At 40.1% G+C, this 25,051-nt stretch overlaps 1 protein-coding gene across 1 annotated transcript; it reads left to right on the top strand.

The window, feature by feature from the left end:
* Positions 1-208: 208 nt before the first annotated feature.
* LOC122983412 (collagen alpha-1(XXVI) chain-like) lies at positions 209-24,514 on the top strand. Its single transcript, XM_044353129.1, has 14 exons — positions 209-1,730; positions 1,973-2,095; positions 2,409-2,512; positions 15,441-15,502; positions 15,644-15,749; positions 16,978-17,076; positions 17,210-17,338; positions 20,418-20,501; positions 21,113-21,165; positions 21,255-21,317; positions 21,751-21,786; positions 21,868-21,912; positions 21,993-22,077; positions 22,836-24,514. Exons 1-14 carry the CDS (start codon positions 1,552-1,554, stop codon positions 22,967-22,969), a joined length of 1,302 nt encoding a protein of 433 aa, XP_044209064.1. The 5' UTR covers positions 209-1,551; the 3' UTR covers positions 22,970-24,514.
* Positions 24,515-25,051: the final 537 nt, after the last annotated feature.

Raw genomic sequence — 25,051 nt, 5'->3', positions numbered from 1 at the left:
GACCTCAGCAGTCTGAGTTAGTCATATCAAGTGGATATCTAATTTGGATGTCTGAAGCTTCATATTAGCTTCAGATAAACTTTTAAAACTATTTTTGCACAGAAGGAGGAGAGTGGATTTTGGTCCCCATCACTTTCATTGTAAGTGCATCATGAAGGGATCTTCTAACGGCTAGTATGAACAGAAGGAATGATTATAACAAGAAAAACGTGTTTCAATGTTCATTTGGGCACCCGACTGTTGTTTTAAGACAGACTTGAAAATTTGTGAACCCAACCTTTAACTGGTACAGTACTGGGACCAGTCAAAGGGTGATCAACAAAACCAGGGAAATAATAGTTCACTTCTATTTATTGGCATTAGTCAGCAGTCATTAAAATATGGAACTCAATCTCTGAAAGAAAGAGTAGATTAAATGTTATTCAAACATAATCAATCCACTCAAAACTATGAGATAATAAATCATAATTTTGACTTATTAAGCAAAAATAATGAGGTAATAAAGTAAAATTGTGACTCATCAAGTCAAGATTATGGATATTAAGTCCAAATTTTGACTTTGACTCAAAACAATGAGGAAATAATCTCAATTTTCCTCACTAATTTTGCTTAAATTAGAATTGTAAGATTGTAGGCAAACATTATCATTAATGTACGTTATACATTTCCTGACAAAAATGGCATGTCATGTTTATAATCTCATATTTAGCTAATTTTTCACTGACATTGGTCGCTAAAACTTTTGTACTTCATCTCTTTTAGTACAAAAAGAAGATTATTAACTATTCTGATAAGGAAAAAAACTTCTGGTTTCTGTTTTGGTGACCAACGTGTCATTAAAATCATTATATATATATGCTGCCATTATATAATGTATCTGCAGGCTCGAGTCTCAGAGGTTAGTTCAGTCTCCAAAAGAAAAATAACAACATGACAAAGGGATGAAAATGAACAGAGACCGTTTTATCAGTCCCTTAGATTATTGTAAGTTTATACTGTCATCGCTCATATCTGTCTTTGTTTCCCCCGGGTTTACAGTATGTAAGCTTAAAGAATGGGCTTAAAATAAGTCCCTATCGGGTCCAGAGGGTAAAAGAGACAACAGACATAACATAAGATACAAATGCGTAACTGGGAATTCACTATTGGACATAACATTCACATTATAGTTCATATATGAGGACTGAAGGCTCGTGATTTTTTTGATCGGGACCAGATGCGCTTTTACGCACTCCGTCTCCAGCCCTCACACTCAGTGCGCTTTTTACCCACAGTGGATATTTGACTCCTCACTCCTCGGCACGATGTCAAACGTCAGAAAACCGCATTATTCTATAGGAAGAGGCTGTGTGTCATTCATTTTGGGATCTTGAGAGGACCGGTTTGTTTCTCGTCGGGAAGACAAAATGACCAACTGATTACAGTGGGATTTGCTTAGGCTTCCCACCTCCATTCCACTCCAGATTACTGTAGATCTGCCTCAGAGGGATCTATAACTTCAGGATTGTCGGCATCTACGGACATCTTTATCAGGGATAACTCAAAAAGGAGATGATGGCTTTATCGTTTCTTTACGCGCTATGCATGTGGATAAGTTTAGTCTGTTCGTCGCTGGGAACCGGGTTTGTTTATCACTTTCCAAGCATCAATGTGCAGCGGCAGCGCATCAAATCGGAACAGAGCGGGAGTACTGCTGGACCGCCGGGTACCAGGTCCAGTACCCAACTCAGGTGAGTCCATTTTGAAAATTTACACCAAAATACGAATTCTGTATCTAAAGCAGTAAAAATTTACTGCATGGTGAATGTTGGTGAATGTTTCAGCTCTGTTAAGATGCTACATTAGTATCTTAAAGTGTTCAGACTGTTATTTTTTTCACATTTTGTCTTTGTGTGTGATCATTTCCATAGCAGCACTGATTACATTTCTCTCATATGGTGTCAATAAGGATAACATCTCTTCTGTGTTTTAGGAACTGGTGTCAGTACACTGTTTCCAGGACAGTATCCTGTCAGGTGCAAAATGGGACAGAAACCTCAGTGCAGAGAGTGTTTCAGGGCTGCAGATGGCCCGGACCCTGTTCCAAAGTCATCAGGTACCAACTCCTCTTTTCCCACCATCTCTTTTAGTTGTGATGCTGATAACAAGGCATGAATATGGGACATCCTGCATGGTGGCAGGGGTGGATTTAGTGATTTGGGGGTCTCCATTGTGCTTTATTTTCACTTTTCTCTACTTGAGAAAGTGTAAAGTTGCATAAAATGGAAATATTCAAGTTAGCTTTTCTGTTTTGAATCCTCCTCTGTCTCCCCTGATTTCCTGTCCCCACTCTACTGTCCATTATGAAATAAAAACACTAAAGAATATGAATGTGTGCCTGTAGTCAGTCTCTGTGTGCTTTCTTGCAGCTACAGGACAATCATCAGACCGTCTTTCAGGGTTACCCACAAGCAGGTCACTGCACTGGAGTGGAGATGCTGCCCAGGGTTTGTGGGAGAAGAGTGTCGTGAAGGTGAGTTTCTCATGTGGGTTTTTTCTTCTCTCCCTTGATGCCACTCTCTCATAAATTAGACAAAGGTGATTGTAGAGGAGAACTGGCTATCAAGGACTGAAATAAAGGCCATGTGTTTTGCCCGGATCCATCTGTGTCTTTTTAGCAGCACCAGGCGACTTTACCCACATCAGTGCCTTTTTTATGTTTTGGTGGTGTGTAGTCGGGTAGATTGCTAATCGTGCTACTGTGCAGCTGTTGGTCTCTTGATATGACTGTAAGGTTGTTTTGAATTAAGATTGAGAATCTGTTTTGGATTACTTTTGGGAACAAAGACTGCAGTAAAACATGAGTTGAAAGGGATGCTGTGCTCTGTGGTTTTGTACCTTTTCTTTTACAGCTTTGCATTTAAGATGCTTCTGTGCTTGGATCCACAATCTCTCTCCTTCTGTATCTCTCTCTCTTCTTGTACATATTTGAGAGTAGGCCTATGTGAGCACACACATACTCGCTCATGTTGCTCTTTTAACTGTAGAAAGCTCAGAGGCAGTTTCGCCTGTCTCTCCAAATATCGTCATGGCTATTACAGTCAAAAGAATTAATGAAAAATGCTCAGAGGAACGTCCAGCAGAGCAGCTTGTAAAGTGGGATGTAGTCTGGGTTTCGGTGATGGGCAGCGCTGCTCCTACATACCACAAACCGCAGACTCTGAGCCCAGTAAAAGACCAAAATTTTTCACCCAGGGGCAAGTCACCGCAGTCAGCCTGAAGAAACAGAGTGGAAGGGTGGATGAAGGTCTAATGTAGGGCTTACTTAACTCTGGTGTTTATATATATATATACATTTTCATGTGACCACTGCTCGCAGCCACACAGACAAACATGTTTTCACATATCGTATTTTAAACACATACATTATGGAGGCCTGTAAAAGGATGCTGGAGGCTACACAGGCTGAGATGCAGTTCTTTATTTTTCATTTTTATTTTAATAGTTTTCTATTACACTTATTCAGTAAAAGCTCTTTTTTTAGGTTGGGCAATACAGCAATTAATAAGTAATTGAAAAAAAACTGACATGACCTGTCAACATTTGTCCAAGATTAACAGTTACCTCAATGAGCGAGTTTTGCTTATTGGTCATAATTACCACACCTTGTTCCATTTTGCAAAATTATTCATTGTTGCACTTGGATAGCCAGGATTTACCATGAGTTAAGAAAACATGCATTAATACTAATGGAATAAACACAGACATTATTACAAAGCCTTTGGAAATGATTATTTGCCCGGCCGTGGATATTATTCCACATAGAGATTAACACATAGCCATATCCGTTGAGTCCGTAATGCCAGAGATTATGGTTCACTTGAAACCAAAGTGGTTGCAGGAGTGTGAAGAAGTAATTCGGTTGTTTATTTAACGTTTGCTGAGATGTATTTGCACACGCTAAATGGCCGTTAGAGCACAGAGAAAATCGCCTCCATATGGAGAGACAGAAGGCCAGGTTCGAGTCAGTAAGGAGACCTTAATGATGGAGGCTAATGTCACATACTGAAAGTCTGTTTCACACTGAGGAGTGGATGGAGAGCTGGCAGGGGTCAGTGTGTCAGAGGTAGAGAAAGAGAGGACAAAGAGGGGAGATCTGGAGGACTAGCACAGAAGAAATAACAAGGTGTTAGAATTGGCAAAGACAGAGAAGAAGAGAAGAGAAGAGAAGAGAAGAGAAGAGAAGAGAAGAGAAGAGAAGAGAAGAAGACTGTAACAAGCATTTCTGTCTCACACTGTTCCAGCTGCTACGAGCTGGCCAGACGGCAGCAGAGCAGAGAGCCGGTTCTGTGGGAAAGTGGCCCCACTGAGATTAATGAGCATGACACTCCTCCACCAGGTCTTTGTAACATACGTGACCATGCTAAGATCAGGCTGCAGCTCTGAAACAAAAACTTGTTCCGCCTACGTAGATGAACATCTGCGCAACAAAAAGAAGTCAGTGATTTATCTTACAGCATAAATCACTGTAGATCAAGATTACAACCTTAGAAATATTGGTGATTCTTCATAAAAATGCCATGCAGGAAACTCTAACTCAACTGAAATTGAACTTAAAAAATTTCCTTTTTTGACTTTTCCTATAGCAATGAGTGAAAGATTTACTCATATTTGTTTCTGCAGCATCACCATTAAAAACTACTTTTGTTGGCATTATCTTGAAGTGTGGATTCTGTGTGTGTCTTTGGTCTTTATGTCAACCCGCCAACGCTGTACATGCAGCTCCGTGTAGCAGAAAACTGCCGCATTGGGGCTTTGAGCCAGCTGTTTTATCAGAGTGAGAGAGGACAGCCTTAACCAATGAACATGACATCACCTCTGGTTTTAGTTTGATGGGGTTCTGGCTCCACTTCAGAGGCCTCGGAGGCCCTCAGAGATGTAGAGACAGGGCACATAAAGAAGGGTAGAGTTGGGGCTTAGTCTGTGTAAGCTGAGGAGATGCTTGTTCTTTTCACCTTGACGCATGTTCTTATTTTTATCTCCTAAACCCTGAATCTGTTTTCTATGGCAGCGTATTGCTGCCACCATGACAAAAAAAACATTTGCTCAGTTTCTTGTTACAACGAGGGACTTTTCTCACTTGAACAAGATTGTTTCATGTTGTAATGACACACATTTCTCATTATTAGTAGATACTAAATTATTCAGTTTAAACAAGAAACGTTTCACAAAATGAACGTATCTCATTAAAACAAACTTTTCTCGTTATAACATGATAACTTGGTAAGTTGTTATAACAAGAAACTTCCATATGCTGTTAAAACAAGAAAAAGATTCACTCAGTGCCTAAAGATACGATATTTAGCCTACATTGGCTAGAAAAAGTGAATGTTAATGGTTTATATGGTTGTAAAGAGATATGTTGTTATTACAAGAAATGTTTCTTGTAGAAATTTAAGGATCTGGTATCTAGTAATAAGGAGAAAATGTCCCAGGATAACACAAAAAAATATTTCGAGCTGAAAAGAAAAGTCGATTAGTCAATTGACAGACAAATAATCAGCACATATTTTGACAATAGTTCAAATAATTTTTCAAGCAACAATGCCAAACACTCCCTTCTGCAGCTTCTAGAGCTGTGAGGATTCTCGGCTTTTCTTTGTTTTATGTGATACTAAAATTAATATCTTTGGGTTTTGGACTGTCAGTCGGACAAAACAAGCAATTTGAAGACAAGAAAGCCCAGGAGTACTTGAGCTTTAGGGAACCGCAATGCACATCTATCATTTTTCTGACTGTTTATAGACTAAACGATTAACTGAAAAAGTGAGAGGCAGATTAATCAACAATGTAAATAATCATTAGCTTCACATTCAGTCACAAATCTTAAAAAATGTGATGCTTTAGTCATTAAATAGTCATAAAATGTGCAATGCTACATATTTTTATAGTCGGTTTTGGCTTTAGCAAGTCTTCGAGTGGGTTCCCAGAGTTAGTGACTCTCTTGACACAGTCAGAATTAGCTGTTTGTTTTGTCCTTTCTTCTAACCTTAAAATACTCTGTAATATTTCGGAGCTTGTGGCGGAGCTCCAAAGCCAAGCTGGTCGCAAAGCTTGAATTTTTATGTGCTTGCTAATGGAAAGTGGGTGTTTCATGAATGTACTTCGTTGACACCCTGACCCGTCAATATTTTTGACAGTCTGGCCTGGGCTGGCTGTGTACAGTGCATCTGAAGATTTACATTTTGCTTTCAGTAGAGTTGTGCTAACACATGACGGCATGGAACACATTTGGGAGAAATGTGGTCCTAATTTCCCTGCTGTTGGCCCCTGCCCCCTCCCCGCTCCATCACAGCAGCACCCCGGTGCCTATCTGCACACATGATCACATTAACAGTAGGAATTGTGGGTAATGTCTGTGTACGGGGGAGCAAAATCTAAAAAGAATTAAGGCCAGGACTTCCCCTGATGAGAGCCGTCACCTTTGATCTCAAGCAAAAGCTCAGGAAAAGAAGTTTAGCAAAGTTTAAAGCTGGTTGTGCTTGCATAGGATGTTTTTTCAGTGACGTTAATGATGAATTTCACTAAAGACGTGAAAAGGTGTCTGAAAGCTTAGGAAGTCAAATACGTTCATTTGTAAATGCTACAGCAATAAAGCTGCTCAAGTCACTGTTTCCCCTTCTGCAGCTGGATGAGGAGGAATGAGGGAGGTGTGTTAAACCCCATTGTTGGAGGGATTATCTTAAACACCAGCTATATTATTTCACTCAAAAATACCTTCAAATTCTTCCATTTTATCATCCGCTCTCATCCCCTTGCAAGCCTTTGCCCTTGTCTTGCTTTTTCTTGCCACCGCTGGTCTCTTTATCTTCCATCCTCGCTGCTTTCCACTTATCTAACTTCCTATGTCTTTTAGATCTCTCCCTCTCATCTCCTTGGAGTAAAGTGATAAAACAGAACCATTTTCCACATGTGCTCCCCTAGACTGCAACCTCTGCAGTGCAAGGATATGACTGATGTCTCTGTTACATCCCTGGTTGTGCTCAAATATAGGTCAGACAGTAACCTTTGACCTGCTGGGAGCTACGGGATAGCTCAGCTGTTCCTGCTTCTGGTCTGATCTCCCTGATGGATGATGCTCCGTCCATGCTCCTTCTGTGGTTTTTCATTTCTTTCACCAGCTTCTCATTGGGGTCTTCCTGCCTCGTAATGACATCCTTCCATTTGTCCCTGCATCTGTCTGCATGTTGATGCATCTGCTGTTGCAGAGTTAAGCAGGTAAAGTTCTTGAGTTACTAAAAAAGGTTCCTGGAAAAGTTTCTGAGGTCGATAAGAGCCATATGTGTCCATAAAGGTTGATGAAATCTGCAGGTTTCTGCTAGTCAAGACAGATGTTTGCCTGTGAATGTGTGAGAATCCATATGTCTATCTTTCTGCTGCCTTCAAGTCTCCCTGGAATATTCCTGCTTACAAGATTGGATGTTGGATTACTTTTTTTTTTGCTAAGAAACAAACCACTATTGTTTTCGGTATCATTTTATCAATCCTAGCACTATGTTGTGCACAAATAACATAACAAGGCTAAGAGTCTACAGTGATGCTAGTGGCCGAGGCTGAATGTCATTTTGTTGTTTTGCATGAACCAAAGTATTGGACACATTTTACCTGATATTACAATTCATCCTGATAGGGACATGAATGTCTGCAAGTTTCATGATAATCCATTTAATAGTGGTCAAGACATTTCACTCTGAACATGAAAATATAAACCTGCTGGTGGTGCTAAAGGGAAAGTCAGGGGATACATTTGGGTTGGTGCTAGATTAGATTAGCCTAACCCTTACCCTAACCCCCTAATCCTAACCCTAACTGCACTCATGAGAGTGTGTCCCCCTGGCTGATCCAACCTAGTATTTACCATTCATTTGGATTTGTCATGTGGCCATCCACATGAACATCAAGATATTTACTCTGGACCAAAGTAGTAGACTGATTGATCGACCAATCGACACTGCCCACCCCCAAGTCATGCTGCTAGCATGCTCAAAATGAAACATTTACACTTAACACTCAATAATAAATGGTAATGTCTTATTTAGTATATATAGTATTTCTAAAATGTAGTATTTCTAGCAGATAGTTCCAGCTTTGTTGTGGCATCCATATGTTCTCATTTCATAATCACAATATATCTGATATGACTTGAAAGGATGGATATTCTCTCTCTCTGCATCTCCACATTTTCAGACACTTCTGCTAAATCATTTGAACCTCAAAAATGTTGCCCTGAATTTCAGCTGATCACGGTGATCTCTCCTCACCAGATTCACACCACATCATCTCATAGCATGACGATGACTGAATGTCTGTTCACTGGCGGGCCGTTCCATCTCTCCTTGATGTGTTGCTAGTGTTTCAGCACCAAGAGCTGTGTGTGCTGACTTGGCTGAAGAGCTGGACGGTGCAGCGTGATGGGATGAGTGGTCGCATTTTGGCAGCATGAGGGACTAGCAGAGAAATTAGGTGCATTCTCAAGTTTGGAAGGATTCAGTTTGTCGTCATGTCATGACTGCGCCAGTCGTGCGGCAGTATTTTGCGAGGGGGGAATGTCAGATTAATGACTTTGCCTCATTGTGGTTTTGAAGTCCATTATTTAATCATTGACCATATCTTGTTCTGCATGAAATAATGGCACCATGCCTCTGATGTAGTGGGAAATCCTATTAATTGCCAAGTATTTCAGACTCGCAAATTGTTGCAAAGCCTCATTTTGAAGAAATGGTGTGTGGCCTGTCAGCTGGCATCATGGTGAAAAATGTTAAATGGTCCCACTGTGGACTTCTAGGCATCTTGGTTTTCCAAAAAAAAAAAAAAAAAAACAACTTTTTGCTCCATTCACCATCCTCCACCAGCCACCGCAGTCAAAGTGGGTGTGTGATTTAGTGACTGAGAGTTTGTGACAGTACAAATGTGTGTGTGTGTGTGGGTGTGTGTTTTGTGCCAGCTGTTCTTCATGCCAGCAATAGCTGACCACTTGCAGGCTGGGGCTGACACACAACAGGCTCCTGGGATGCAGCCAGCTTTTCTTGGAGGCTGTCTGTGGTCTACACACACACACACACACACAGCTCACAGACTGGGCACACACTTGTCTGTGTGTCTTGGGGACGTGAAAGCCACTCTTACAATGGTCCAAGGAGATGTTTCAATACATCATCCTTCCGTCCTCCTCACACATACAGACAGAGCAACTATTTAGTGACTCTGAAAATTATCGTCTCAAGCTGTGTGCGTCATGGTTTGTTTTGTGGTTAAGGTTTGTCTGTGTGTATGTGCAAAAAAAAGAGTGATTTCTTTGATCTGTATCCAGCTCTAATGTAGGAAATGTCTCAACAGACTATGCCCGCAGTCAGACTTACACTCTTGCCAAAATATCCTGTGCTGTCTTGTACTGTGAATCACACAATAACGGCAGGGATGATTCATTCAATGGGGTGGCATTTTTGTAGTTTGCGGAGATGAAATATAGCCTTTGTCTTGGTTCTTCTGATGTTTAAATTAAGATTTATCTTTCAAGAGTTTCTAATCTTATTTGCACACTAGCACTTTGCCCAGAGGGAGTTTGATTCAAGCAGCAAATTTGCTCTGTCGTCTCTCATCGCCAGACATAACAGTTGAGCTTATCACATAAGACTAACATCAGCTTTGCTTCCAACCTGTGTTATTTATGGACATATAATTCACTTGCATGGTGCATTACCCATCAATCTGATATTTTTATTAATGGCATTTTCTGTGGTTAAAGTATACTGTGCCTGTGGTCATTTTGAATCAAACAAATGTCCCTTTGCTTGTGTTGTAATTTTACATTGGCTTTGTCTTTCATGTGAATAAAGAATTTTTAAAAGGCTCCTATAATTGATGAAATGCTAATCTTCTCATCGTTTTCAGTGAGTTTCATGAATATCAGGCAGAATAGTAGTATCTGAATATTTCAAATACTGCTCAATCATACAAATCCTTCCTTCTCTTCACAGCAGAAAAAGTTCCTTATAGGTTTCTGTTTATTTCGCTTCCCACTAAAGACAACACAAATCTGAATCTTTCCCATGAGCTGAGTACAATCCAAGAAAAATAACCCTCTCTTATGTTGCCATGGTGTAATTATGGATCCAAACAGACTCTATAGCTGCGGTCTCGCTCTAAGCATCAGCTCGAACACAACGGAAGTTTGGTTTTCTAACCCAACGTAATTAAATTCCAACTCTAGAAAATCCTGCCCGCCACCTTCAGAAAAAAATGCTGTTGTTTTGCTCTGGTTCACATATATGGTACATTAACTCGGTTGTGGTGTTTTCCTGTGGTGTGTGTTTATGACATAATAAGATATTGCTGGCTTATTCTTGGCTCGTGGTGCACAAAAGATGAGGACTAGACAAGTTAGCTCATTAGCAGTGAAGAGTGGAGCTAAATAAGCCACTTTTAGACATCATGGACGAGGCGGTGGTGGAAAGTAACTCAGTACATTTACTCAAGTACTGTACTTAAGTACAATGTTGAGGTACTTGTACCTTACTTGAATATTTCCACACTTCTTACTTCTACTCCATCACATTTCAGAAGGAAATATTGTACTTTCTAATCCACTACATTTATTTGACAGCTTTAGTTACTTTTCAGATGAATATTTGACACAATGGATAATATAACAAGCTTTTAAAATACACACATTGTTAAAGATGAAACCAGTGGTTTCCAACATTTCTGTTTTTGATGTCTTACAAAAAGCAGCATGTAGTCGGGGTCACATTTCAGATGTCTATGAGTTATTAACAACTCCACCAAATAGTGATTTTTCCCTCTAAACTTCTCACATGGTTTCATTTCAATAAATGTTCAAATGATCCAATATCTCACCAAAAATCAAAGATTAGAGAAAAAGTCAAAAAAACTGAAAACAGATTGTGTATCAGAACTTTGTTTTTTCTTCTTTCTTCTCCCATTAATCATCTCATGACCCCTCAGATTTATCTGGTGACCCTTTGGATGGGCCCAACACCTAGGTTGGGAACCACTGGACTAAACTAGCTAACTGTATATAGTAGTTCAAACTAGCTCCACCTCCAGCAGCTACAACAGTGACATGCTGCTTACACACTGATGCTTCAGTATTAATAATCTAATGATGTCATATGTAATAATATATCAGTCAGAGGGACAAAACAAGTACTTTTACTGCAATACCTGAAGTACTTTTTGATGCTAATACTTAAGTACTCTTACTTAAGTAAAGGATCTGAGTACTTCTTCCACCACTGGATGAGGCAGAGATGCTTGTTTCTCTGCCAACAGATGACTCAGCAGACCATAAAGCAAACTAGATACAAGACATGATGCATAAAATGTTGAGTGAAAAGTGGGTAAAGAAAATGATAGCAGCTTTGTGACGCAGCATAGTGTTGCTGTGAGATAATGCTAACATCAGTGCATGTTAACATGCTGGCAATGACAATGCAAATGTGCTGACTTTTAACAGGTATGATGTTTATCATGTTCCCCATCTTAGTTTAGCGTGTTAACATTTTCTAATTAGCATGAAACACAAAGCACAGCTAAGGCTGATGGGAATGTCAGTAGTTTTATGGGTATTGTGGACATAAAAAAGTGACATTTTGACCTGCTGGTGGTGTTACATGAAAACTTAAAGGGGACATATCATGCTTTGTGTGATTTTCTGTTATTTATATACTGTTATGATGTCAGACATCTATGTTAAACATGGTCAAAGTTACAAACCTTGAGGTTAACATATTCTACGTAGAAATGCTCCCAGCAAGTCAAAAGCCAGGGCTTCAACCTGCTCTGAACGCTTCGTTTGCAAGGTTTTTTTTTCCTTCCTTGCAGACCAGCTGAAGTCAGCTCATTACACATGCCCACAGACGGCTGTCCACACTGTAGCTTTTGTTGCTAAGGTCATGTGTTGTTCATGTTGTCCACTCTCATATTTCGGATCAGATTCCGGCTCAAACATATTCGGATGTATTTGAGAAATTGAAATTTTAAGTAAATAATGACAAAAACTACTGAAATTCTACTACTGTAGTTTGTTCTATGGTTTGTTGATGTAGCCTCTCGGATGGCTGTAAGAAAGTCAAAGGGGCAACTTCCAAGAGGTGGCCAATCAGAACAGAGGGGGGTCTTAAAGAGACAGGAGCTAAAATGGCCTGCTTCAGATGGAGGCTGAACTGAGGTGCTGCATAAAGAGCCAGTATAAGATAAATACAGTTTTTTGAACTGTAAATCATGCAGAGATATAAAAATATAGACCTGTAAATGTACATAATATGTCCCCTTTAAGGTATCACCAAAGTCATTACAATTAATCTTAAGAAGGACAATAAAAAGTGTACCGAAGTTCATGGCAATCCATCCAGCAGTGGTGGAGACATTTCAGTTGAAACCTAAAATCTCAACCTCGTGGTGGCGCTCAAGGAAAAGTCAGCGATCAGCAAAGTCTTTAGGAATTCATCTCTGAGGACCATGAATGTCTGTACACAATTTCATGTAAATCCATCTAATAGTTGCTGGAAGTATTTCAGTCAGGACCAAAATGGTAGACCAACCGACCAACACATCATCGCAAAATAACTTCTGGAATGCCTCACAGATTGATGTTCTGTATATAACAGTGAAAGAGTGTCAGAGGGTGGAGTTTCCTTTGGGCTGATGATGAATAATTATGGAGGAGATGAAGGCATATCAGCTCATCAGACCTCTCACACTGTGGAGCCCCTGATTGCCCACAGTCTTGCTGTTGCGCTGCGTGCGACTTTGATGTCGGTGGAGTAGCCGCTGAAGAAACCTCAGTGCAGTTAGTCACAACAAACAGCTCATGTGGGGTCATACTGGTCCCTGCGGTTGAACATTGCTCAGTATTTGGGTTGATGAATCCTGAGGAATGTGTTTTGATTTTAGCTGTTGATTGTTGTTTCCGTCTGTGGCCGTGCTCCAGGGCAAGATTCAAGAAGTTGAAATGAGGCTTTGAGAAACCACACCCACGCAGTCAGATACACCACTGGACTGGATGTACTGGATTGCAGACACACAGACATGGTGCAGACATTCACCCTGTCCTATTTCAGTGAAGCAGAAACCTCAGCGGCTGCTCTCAGTGCCCTGTGTGCCGCGGTTGGAGACGACGATTTAGGCAGACCATAGCTGTTTGGGTCATTTTTGTTGTTAGCTATTTATGAGCACCAGTTGTTCCTTGTTCTAGGTTCCCCTGCTATGACCACAATGTGGGTGGGTCCCATCTGTGGGACTGACAGCTGACATTCCTGACTTCTTATGAGCCATAGACCAGAGGAAGGCTAGGATTTAGAACAAATACAGTTTTTTTAATGAAACACTTCTATTCTGTGTTTTGGGTTACAGTTCATGTAATGGATCCAAAATTGCTACACAGTAAAGAATGTGGTATCTGAGGTTTAGAGGAACTAGATTTGGTAGCTTGATGGTGTAATTTGTCAGTTAGACAACGGAAACAGGCTGAAGATAACATAGAAAGTTACTGGCAAACAAGAATTTCTATAAGGCACATGTACATTGATGAATAATTTGCAGGTTCTGACAGCAAAAGTGAACATAAGAAACCTGAGAAAAGAAGCAAAAACTGCCTTTTTGTTCACAATTTCACTTATTGTCAAAAAAATCAATTATAAGACCAAAACCAGCAATGCATTCTCAATACTTTCCTGCTCATGGAGGCCCTAGAAGAAAATGTTAGATAATGAATCAACGTGTCCAACCCCAGTATGTATAGACGGCTTCTGAATCCTAAAAGGCAAAAATCAAAAGGACAGTAGGACAGCACTCCACTTAAATTGTTTAAATCATTTAAATTGGTAACAGTGTTACAATTAAACACACGTGAACTGTACAGTATAATATATTCAAGTGCAACATTGTAGGCAATAGGAAGACTCTTTCAAAGAGGGAGCTAATAACAACAAAACAAATCTCACTAAACATAAGTCATATTACAAAAAGCAGCAAAACGAGAAACCTTCATTCAAGCCAGATGACATTAAAGTGCACAGATACTGAATCCAAAAAACACTTGAACAACCTCAATGACCATAAAGCGACGGTTATTAACCTCATTATGTGAGTGAATGTCTTACTATAGGACACTTTTCATCATGATTCTGAAAGGATTATTCCAGTTTTTAGATCATCCCAACATAGAGGAAAAGTCAAGGGATCACCAAAGTCATTAAGAAACATTGTCTGGGCACCATGAATGTCTCTACCAAATTTCATCTCAATCCATCCAATAGTTGTTGAGATATTTCAGTCTAGACTTAAGTGATGGTGACATACTGATGGTGACATTACCATCCATAGAGCCATGCTGGCTAAGTAAGTCTAAATGATTTCCTAAAACAGTTGGGTACTAATGTTTTAATAGATTTAACAAGAGTTCATTTGTCGGGAACTATTTTCACCTGCAGATTTATACACATTTGATGCACTTGTGAGTATTTAGAGCAGCAGGGGTTGGTTCAAAAAAACATTGGTGAAAGGACATGTCACTCATTACAAGAGTGTGACTCATTGATGTATTTTTAAAAGCTTTTGGACAACAGTGGAAGTGTTTGGCCCAAAACACTATATCAGGCAATATTTGTTAGTAAGATAAATTCATTGTCGGCTTTGGTCCTTTGAGACTTGTTGACAATAAGAACAATACAGAATATTGCCACACTTCTCCTTTGAATGCAATTTTAATGCTGCGATGGCAATCAGGTATGTCCTTTGGCAGGTAAATGAAATTACCTTTAAATAGTTGTGTCCTTAAAATGTTGTAAGATTACAGTTTTGATTTCGGAAATTTCAGTGAAGGTATGTGGGTGGAGGTGTGGGTGTTTTGCGTGTATAATTGTGAGTTTGTTTGTGTTTCCATGTACTGCACACAGTGAATGGTTTTGGTTTTGGTATCTGGAGGAGGATGTGTGTGTGTGTGTGTGTGTGTGCGTGTGTGTGTGTGTGTGTGTGTGTGGGCACGCAGGCCATTGCTGCACATGGGCAGACAGACAGACAGAAAACATGCAGAGTCAGGAGGAGACAAGCAGGTGTGTGCTGGGCGTGAGTATGTGTGTGTCAGCAAGAGAGACAGGGAGAGAATTTCAAGAGAGGTCTAATAAAATATTTATTCTGCGGGTGAGTGACATGATTTAAGGAGGAATTCCTAATAAATTCTTGGGTCTGGTTCGATGGGCATTGTTCCTGTGTATCTTGGCTTGACCGTCTCATTGTGAGATAGAGAGATACTAGTGGCGGTGCCAGAATGAAAAAAGAAATAGGAATGAAAGAGGAGAGACAGATGGAGAAGCAGCAGCATGTATTTCTGTCTGTAATCACAAAACTAAACTCATTCTTGTCTGTCTCTTTTTTTACAGAGTGTCTGAACTGCACCAGTTTCACCGACATGAACAGCAGAATAAATGCCATTGAATCAAAGGTAAAGAAGATCTCTCTGTCTTTCCAAATATATACCTCTACTGGGTAATCCTTCTCTATCCTGTGAATAATTTGAAAACTTTTGAAGAGTTTGTTACCATGTGTATGGAGATTATGTTCACATTTGCCACTCTTGTTCTAGATTAAGCTGCTTGAAGAAGGCCGTTCCTCACTGCCAACGCTCAGCAGTTTACCGGAGGGCTCAACAGACAATGAGGTGGACAAACCCCAACCCACTCCTCCGCCAGGTGCAAACACATCATTAAAAATGTGCTCTCTGACATATGCAGAAGAGAAGTTTAGGGGCTGTTTATTTGTACTTCAATCAGTCAACTTGGGTACAAGAATTGCACATTATTCAGTATTCAGTTCAATATTTCTGTCAAATCTACTACTTACGACTTACAAGCCTTACTTATCCATTTGCTGTTGGTTTTGTAGCCAAATTATTTGCATTGTGGACCCAAAAGCCAAACCCTGACCTCATCATTACCCGTATTTACTTCACTGATGAACGGTTGTGCGAGGAGTTAACACACAGCATTATAAATTTTGTGTTCTTTGGCCTGCAGTGCATCCACTTGACTACAGATAGAACATAGATTAGATGGATAACAGACTATTGGATTTGGCTGCTCAGGTTTTTTGATGGATGTTTGGAAATGTAATATATGTGATTTTTATCTGACCATCTTCAGTACTTTGGTGAGAAGCTGGTGAGACGCAGTAAGGATGTACTCCAGTGATTTAGTGCAGTAATTCCATAATGTTTGGGGCCTTGTGAGAGACAGATTTAAAAAAAGAACGGTAAAAATTGAAGCAGTAGAGGCCGAGATGTCTGCATGTTTTAGGGCGTTTTCAAACCAAACCAATGTTGTTTAGTCCGGTTTAATAGGCCTGTGGTTTGTTTGCTTGATATGATTCATTTGGGCCGATGTAAATTCAGCAATTGTGCTGGGGTGCGTACCAAAACAGTTGCACGAAGACCCTTTAGAGGAAGTAGTCTCAGTCTGGTCACAAATAAATTAAGATCATCGTTGCCTTGTTTATAAACCAAGAGGAAAACACAAACACAAAAAAAACACAACTCACTAGTTTGTACCAGAGCAAACTAACTCTAGGTTTGAAAGCACCCTTAAATCCCTCTTGTGAGTTAAGCTCTGAAGAAACATGAGATCCTACATCTCCCCTATTACAAATCAATAGTCTTTCATAGATCCCCGCTCCGTCATAAATCCCCATTTCTTTCAAACCCCATACCTCCAGTTTTTAATGCGGGCTTTCTGTTACATGATCCAAGAGAACACTTACGACATCATCTGGGGTTTTGTTGTAAACTTTGGAAAACTCCTCCGGATGACATTATACAACTGTTTTCACAACTGAACTTTATATTGATGGAGTTCCCCTTTAAATCATTTTGGAGTGAATTATTCATTGAACTCTACATTTGTCTGTTTTCTGTCTCGGTATCAGGAGGCAGAGGACCTCCAGGGCCCATCGGACCTCAGGGGCTTCCTGGTTCTGCTGGACCACCAGGTCCGGCTGGAAGAGCAGGCCTCCCTGGACCCATCGGTAAAATATCTTCAGACCTTCTTTTCTCATTTGCTCACTTCAATATGTTGACAATTCTCACAAAAGTTGACAAAGTGTTTAATCAAAGTGAATAACTGGTGGATTCATTTTTGATGAACTTTTTGGTGCTCAGGACCAAAGGGGGACAGAGGTCTACCAGGGGAAATAGGTCTCCCCGGCCCTCCTGGTCCACCGGGTACTCCAGGGCCGAGCTCATTCCCTGTCCGAGCGAGAGGTGACGTTTTTGAAGTGGACAACCAAGGTGAGCAGACCACTCTGCTCTCTTTTAAATCTGGGCTTGAATTAGAGTATAATAGAAGCCAATCCTGAACACATGGTTGAATTCTGAATCCACTACAGTTGTGAAACCATTCGAGCGTTCAGTTTTTGGACGGTTTGAGACTATGCCAAAACCACGGGTCCACTTTCACTGTTCATCCTGCAATGAATCATGCGCTTCACCAGCTTCAAACATTCACACATCTCATGCATATGTTCCCTTGCAATCATTTCGTCAAGCAGAACATGAACGCCGGCCAAATGGGTCTGTATGCATGGAAAACAGTTTAATAGGGGGCACAGGTGAGATGGAAGCACAGAGACCAGAACTGCAAGTGTTTAAGTGAGCAATGTGTGTCCTTCAGCTTTTAGCAAAGGGCTTAAATCCGTAATGGAGAGAGCATTGTTTCTTCTCCAGAGAAGGGCTGGCTTAGATTTAGTTTAATTGTTTCCTTGTGTTTTGCTGCTGCTGAGCCACTGTTTACAGCAACCTCATTTAACACCACCACCAACAATGGAGCTGAAAATCAGGTTATAAATCACAAGATTAGCTCAGGAGGGACTTTAAAAAGACTGAATCAATTAGAAAAACATATTTCATTCATCTTATCCAATTTTAATACAACCTGCCCAAAGAAATCTGTATAATAAACATATATAGAGAGGGATAAACATGAAAATAATTTATTTCTTGTTGTTTGCAACTATGAAACTTTATATCTTTTGAAATATAGAAGATAAAAAGCTCATGTACATCTCTCATTTTTTGAGTTTCACCACAGGGAGGCAGCAGACATCCATGGTATAATCATTAGGCCCTACCTCATGAAGACTGCTGGCTCCGATTAGGCTTTTGGCTGCGTCTGCCTTTCTGAGCCCAGGACTGTGTCTGCGGGTCTGGAACTATGTAGATCTGGGTCTGTGGGACCATGTTAGCTGAGGGGGGCCAACTGGCTGTAAACCAGGCCTAATTTGTTAGCTGTCAGCACAACAGTCTGCGTTTTGGGGAACAGGCCGCGGCCCGCAGCCAAAAGCTGGGCTGGCTACGAACAAGGGAGGAGATAGTCTGCCACTCTTGTGGAGTTTCTCGGGGAGGCAGCCAGGCTCGAGGAGACTGTAACATTAGAAAATTAGTTCCAGAGGGAAATCTGCTCCTTCTAGACCCTTTCTGTGGACTGCAGCCACAATGTAACAACACTGTCTCAACACGGGGGAAGACTGACTCTGAGCATATGTTAAAGTGGAGAGGAAGTGGAAGTGTGGCTTGGTTTCAAACAAAATTTATACTTACAAGCATACCTTGAAATATCCTACATGCTGTGAACAAGGCATGACTTCCACCTCTCGCATGTTTTCTACGAGGAAAGATTATGTCCAAGCATTTACTGCTCCATTAAATAGGATCTCTTTTGGATTGTCCAGCTGTTCCTGTCGATCACTGTCAAATCAGATTTATTTCTATTGCTGATGAAACTCTGTAGCCTGAATGTTGACCCTTGATGTCTTAACTCCTCTGTTAAGTTGAAAAAATGGACCCTACCTCCTGAGATTTTGACTTCCTTTGACCCTTTCTTTACTTCTTTTTATTATTTTTTTATTCTTAGTCAGGAAGAATGATAAACGAAACATAATCATTTGGGGCCTGGGCCTGGGATAGAGCTGGATAAGGAATTGTTATTTCACTCGCTTTCTCTAGTGCATCATAAATTTACTGGTCATTTTGTTTTGATAAGACTTTATGATGACTTTACTTATTTTCCACCTGTTAACTGGCAAATGTAGTGGATTTATGGTCATTGTAAAGCAGCGATTATCAGTTGTCTGCCTGCTTTGTTGAACTCTGTGAGGAAATTATGATTAAAGCAAACAAACCCTGTAACTGCAGATCAACAGCCGCAGAGACACACACCTTGCGTCTTGAGATATAACCAGATTGTGTGTAGTTCACACTTGACATCATGAATGTGTCAAAATCATCACAATTGACCACTTGTAATTGGATTTTGCTTCTGTGCTGATCTGATTTTATCAATGGGGAAACTCTGACCACAAAAACGGCAAAACAGTCTTGCATTCTACATACAGCATGTAGTCACATGCATCCATAGCCACCCGTCAGTGTGACTTCAATAATTGGTTTCCAGCACGTTTTTATTCCCTTTTGGCTGCATTCGCATCTGTATTTAGAGTTTGCTTGTTGTTAGATTGCCCAATATGCATTTCAGAGCTCAGAGTGAACAGAATCATCTCGCCCAAATGGGGGATGGAGGGAGAACAGGTGATGCAACGATTTAAAGGAGCTTGTAGGTTGCACAACATAAAATTGCGGTGAGCAGAGGAAGGGATGCTGAGCTCTCCTGGGATGGGTTACGTTGCACCTGGATCCTGTTTGTTAGTGAGTGAGTGTTTTCGAGACTGCTAGCCTTCTAGCAGTGAAGTATAATCTTTGGAAACATATACAAAACTATGAAACATGACCTGATAGTAAATGTTTGGGGTCAAACTTACCTGATCTTTTCAGGTTTGTGAAGATTTCAGCGGAACCACTAATGTTTCTGTCTTTAGAGCACAAATATCCAGTGTTGGAGTTTTAATATCCTGCAGAGATATATGAGATTTTGGCCCTTTTAAACAGTAATTTGGTGGTTCTTGTGCTGTATCCTCAATAACTCACACACACACTGCACACACAGTGTTGATCAGTGAAAGAAGTAATAAAAATCTAGTTTTATTTTATGTCATTTACAACAGAAATTTAATAACTTTTAAAGTATGTTTGATTCTGTTGACTTCAGTAGAAAAGTTAAACGACATCATTAAAATGTCCACATTGCTGACAGTAAAAAATATTGTGGGTTTATATTCACTACATTCAAACACAAAATTGCAGGTCTCAGATCTCACATTTAAATGATAAGCTGTAAATCTAAATAAAGGCTTTTCACCAGCTCTCAGCCATGTGTTCATTTCTTTCTTCTTTTCTATCATTACTGTCTCCATTATCTTTTCTGCTAAACCAAGTTGCTGTTTACATGTCTGTTTGTGTGTTTTTTTAATCCCAGAGGACAACCCCATCCATACAGTTCCTCCTGCTCCTCAGATCATTGCCGGCCCTCCTGGTCCAACAGGTCCGATCGGCCCTTCAGGTACATATAATCAATATTTCCAGTCCAACTGGTTTTTATGGAACACAGAGTTCATGAAACATGCGTGCCTATCATATCATATGTCATGATCGAGGTTTGACCTCTCATCATGTGGGTGCGTGGGCGGGTCCATAACAAAAGCATATTGTGTAGTCAAGAACTGTCGAAAACCACAAAACTTCCAAAGATAGCAAACATGTCATGATGATTTACCAGACAATGTGTAAGAGGAGATACACTTTAACACAAAAGCAACAATTTTCTATTTGTGCAGCAATAAAGAAATGGTGTTTTGTATTTAAATGTTCTGTGATGTAAAGAAGATTTACTGTAGGTTGAATTAAACACAATATACATGTTACTTTTTTGTCATTGTCAAATCTACATTTGGAAAATTCTAAGAAAACATTGAGAAAATGTTGGTTCAAGTGTTTAATGATGTGTTTATTTTGTAAACCCTGACAAATCTCTCTTACGGGACAAAATAATGTCTGAATTAAATTAAACTCAGAATTGAATTTTGATATTGCACAACAGTCAGAGCCAGTTTTACACATTTTGACATTCATACCCCTCACTGTGTGATGTTTTCGTGAATAACACAACAACAGGCCCTCCAGGACCAAGAGGACCTGCGGGGATGCCAGGCCTGCCGGGACAAGATGTGAGTATCTGTCACCGGAAGCTGATTGTGGATCAATACAAACAAGACTGGCATCATTAACACGTGTCCTTCTGTTTTGCTGACACAAGGGCAAGGAAGGCCTCCAAGGCAAGCCTGGGGATGTTGGGCCTAAAGGAGATCCAGGGGAAAGGGTGAGGCCGCTTTAAAAATCGCCCTTGTTATTGGATTAGCAGGCTGGCTGAACATATTCGATTCTGATGAACTATCAAAATGCTTTTTGTTCTACGTTTTGTAAATGGTCCTAGCTGTCATGCAATCTTAAACACATTAAAGGTGAACAAGCTTTTCTTCAAAGACTTACTCCAAGCCGTGACTAATCCTCCCTCTCTCTCTCTCGTCCAAGGCCAGGCCTCACTAATCAGGGCAGCCATGTCGGGTCCCCTCTGTAGTCAGCTCTCTAGTGGGCCTCTGCCTTTAAACCTGATCCCCTTCCTCTACTAGTATGATTTAAGATTGGAGATCTGGTGAAGAGGCAGATTAGCACGGGGGATAAAGAATGCAAGCCAGAAAAATGTGAGTGAGCAAAAGCGCTGAATATTTTTTTCTCTGTTCTTCCTCATACAGGGGCCTCCAGGTGTAACAGGCGAGCACGGCCTACCTGTGAGTATAAGCTTATTGTTTTTCATAAAACCCACACGTTAAACACAGAGATGACATGGTTCTTCTTCTCTGCGTTCACAGGGGGCACCAGGGCCAAAAGGAGAGCCAGGAGAGGGCTTGAATGAGGTAAGAGACGTCGTCAATGTCTTCTCCTCTTGAGCTTGTTAGAAAAAATGTTCCTCAGTAAATGTGACGTTGCTGTTCAGGGTGAAGCAGTGCAGCAGCTCAGGGAGGCCCTAAAGATCCTGGCCGAGAGGGTGCTGATCCTGGAGCACATGATTGGCATTCATGGTGAGGAGACAAACAGAGAAGGTGGAAAACATTATTCCATGCCTCAGAATGATTATGTTGAAGGAAAAGTTTGACATTTTGGGAAATATGCTAATTAGCTTCTGGCTAAGAGTTAAACAAGAAGATTGTTACTACTCTTATATTTTTGTGTTAAAGGATAGGTTCACACATTTTCAAGTTAGTCTTAAAACCACAGTCAGGTGCCCATATGAACACTGAAAGAGGTTTTCCTCGCTGTAGTCATTCCTCCTGTTCATACTGGCTATTAAAAGATCCCCTTCAAATGCACTTTCAATGTAAGTGATGGGGGACAAAATCCACAGTCCTCGTTTTCTGCAGTAATGCATTTTAAAAGTTTATCTGAAGCTAATATAAAGCTTCAGTCAAATCAATTCAATATCTTTCAAAGTTACAGTCTTTTTAGTGCCAAATTCCCTTTTTGTGTTACTATACTTCCACGGAAGCTCAACGGGGAAACACTGTCTGTCAAGACAAAAAGAGGATTTTTTTTTTTTACTAAAAAGACTGTGGCAGATCCACTTTATTTGACTACCTCTGACAGCTGAAGCCTCATATAAGCTTCAGATAAATTTTGAAATGCATTCAGTTAGCTTACCTTTGCCTAAAACTGGTAACAGGGGGAAACAGTTAGCCTAACAGCCAGAAATCATCAAAGCATTGTTCCCAAAATGTCAAACTATTCCCTTAGAAGAGTATTTTTGGCCAACTGTTTTATTGTCTTTCTTGTCGTTGCACAGAGAACTCTGAAGGATCTGGATTTGGCAGCATTTTGGACCCCCTATCCTTTACCGCCATAAAGACCAAACGCCTGCAGCCTGTTCAAACCCCTCTTCAAATACTCGAGGAGAGACAAAGACGAGCTCCCCTTTAAGTGTCTAATTTTGTATGTGTGTGATAAATTGTGAAAGATGTTGACTGGACCTTAAATTTTTTTTCATACTTTTATTATTTGAATTTATTGTCTTTTTTGTCACAAATGAGTTCAGCTGTATGAGACAGGCATGAGATGTTGAGCATTTCATCTAAATGAAATGCTTGTAGTTCCTTTTTGACCCTGTTGCTGCATGTCTACATAACATTAGTAGCAGCACTTACATGGTGTCTTACTATGAAATATAATCTCATAAAGTGTTATGAGGGTTTTGGCATCTTTCTTTCCTCAGATAAAAGACTGCCTAGTAAACACGTCAGTTTGCTGGCTGATGTTACAAAGCTCTCCAGGCCGTGATGCGAGCTTCCCCGAGAGCCGGACCCAAAACGTACTATTTAGTGTCAAACACATTCTTGGAACGACCTCGGGGGTTCATCTCGTGTTAGCCTGTCAAGCATATTTCTTCTTTTCTCTTCTTTCTGTGTCTCTCCTTGTGCTCTGCCTTGTTAAAGCTGAGGTAAGACATGACAAGCTGCCAAGAATATCTGCTTAAAATAAAGTTAGGTGAAATGAATAGCATCTGGAAAGCGCACACATCTGGGAAGCAAAAAGGAAGAGATGCTGCAACAGTTGAGTCTTGGCCCAAACTCTGCAAACTTCGCTCAACTGCAGTGCAGCTTCACGCGACCGGACAGGATTACACTGACTTCTTCATAACTGCCTCAGAGATTTGATTATTTTATAATTAGTCTCTGAGAGACCGAGCCGTGTGTCTCCAAATAAAGCTTCGACTTTGTCTGGTACAGTCTTTGTTTTCTCTGTTACAAGGTTCATAATGTTAACCACCTTTAGCGGAAAACAAATGAATGTGTCTGTATCTTTGGTTGTTCAGTTTCTGATAAGTTGTCATACATTACCGCGGGTTCAGTCTACTGGTTTATCTTTTAAATACAGCTGTAAAAGGAGCAAGACCAGTGGTGGAAGTACATTTACTCAAGTACTGTACCTTATACTACTTTCTACTTCTAATCCACTACATTTTAGAGGCAAATATTGTACTTTTTAACTTAACTACATTTATAAGACAGTTGTAGTTACTAGTTACTTTGCAGATTAAGATTTTACACACAAAGCAAATCAAATATGATGCATTGTTAACAATTAAACTACCCAACAGTCTATAAAGTAGTTCAACTAAGTTCCACTTCAACCAGTTATTTTTATTTATTTTTTATTTTATGTGTTTATGTAACAGGGACAGTGGACAGTGACTGACTGTCCCAGAGTTAATTAGATAGCTAAATTTCATCAGCAGTCCCTGGGCAGGCAAACCCATAAAAAAATAATGGCATCAAATGATATAATTCAGACAGAGATACAGATAATAAACTTTGCATCCTACAAAACAAAAAGCACTTTCCATTTAAAGCATTACATCATACAAAAAATGATATATATATCAGTAAAATTCTGCTTACACATTAAAGGACGGGTTCACGATTTTTCAAGTCTGTCCTAAAACAACAGTCAGGTGCCCAAATGAACACTGACACGTGTTTTAATCACTGTAATCATTCTTCCGGTTCATACTGATCATTAGGAGATCCCTTCATAATCCAATTTTAATGTAAGTGATGGGGATGAATCCTCATTTTGGGGAAAAAAATGTATTTAAACGTTTATCTAAAGCTATTATGAAGCTTCCAAATTAGTCAAATCAAGTCATATCTTTCAAAGTTTCAAACTTTTCAGTGCCAAAGTCCCTCTTTTTGTCACTATGCTTCCACTGAACAGGAAAACACTGTCTGTCGAGACACAAAGAAGGAATTTTTTACTAAAAAGACTTTAACTGTGGAAGATATCCACTTTATTTGACTAACTCAGACAGCTGAAGCCTCATATAAGCTTCAGATAAACTTTTAAATACAATACAATTTTGGATTTTGGCCCCAATCACTTAAATTATAAATGCATTTGGAGGGGATCTTCTTATGGTCAGTATGAACAGGAGGAATGATTGCAGCGAGCACCTGACTGTTGTTTAAAGACAGTCTTGTAAAATTGGGAACCTCTAAGGCATCA

The sequence above is a fragment of the Thunnus albacares genome, chromosome 6, assembly GCF_914725855.1.
Source record: "Thunnus albacares chromosome 6, fThuAlb1.1, whole genome shotgun sequence".
Classification (NCBI taxonomy): domain Eukaryota; kingdom Metazoa; phylum Chordata; class Actinopteri; order Scombriformes; family Scombridae; genus Thunnus; species Thunnus albacares.
The sequence above is the reverse complement of the archived record's forward strand: the minus strand, read 5'-3'. Positions and strand labels throughout refer to the sequence as shown.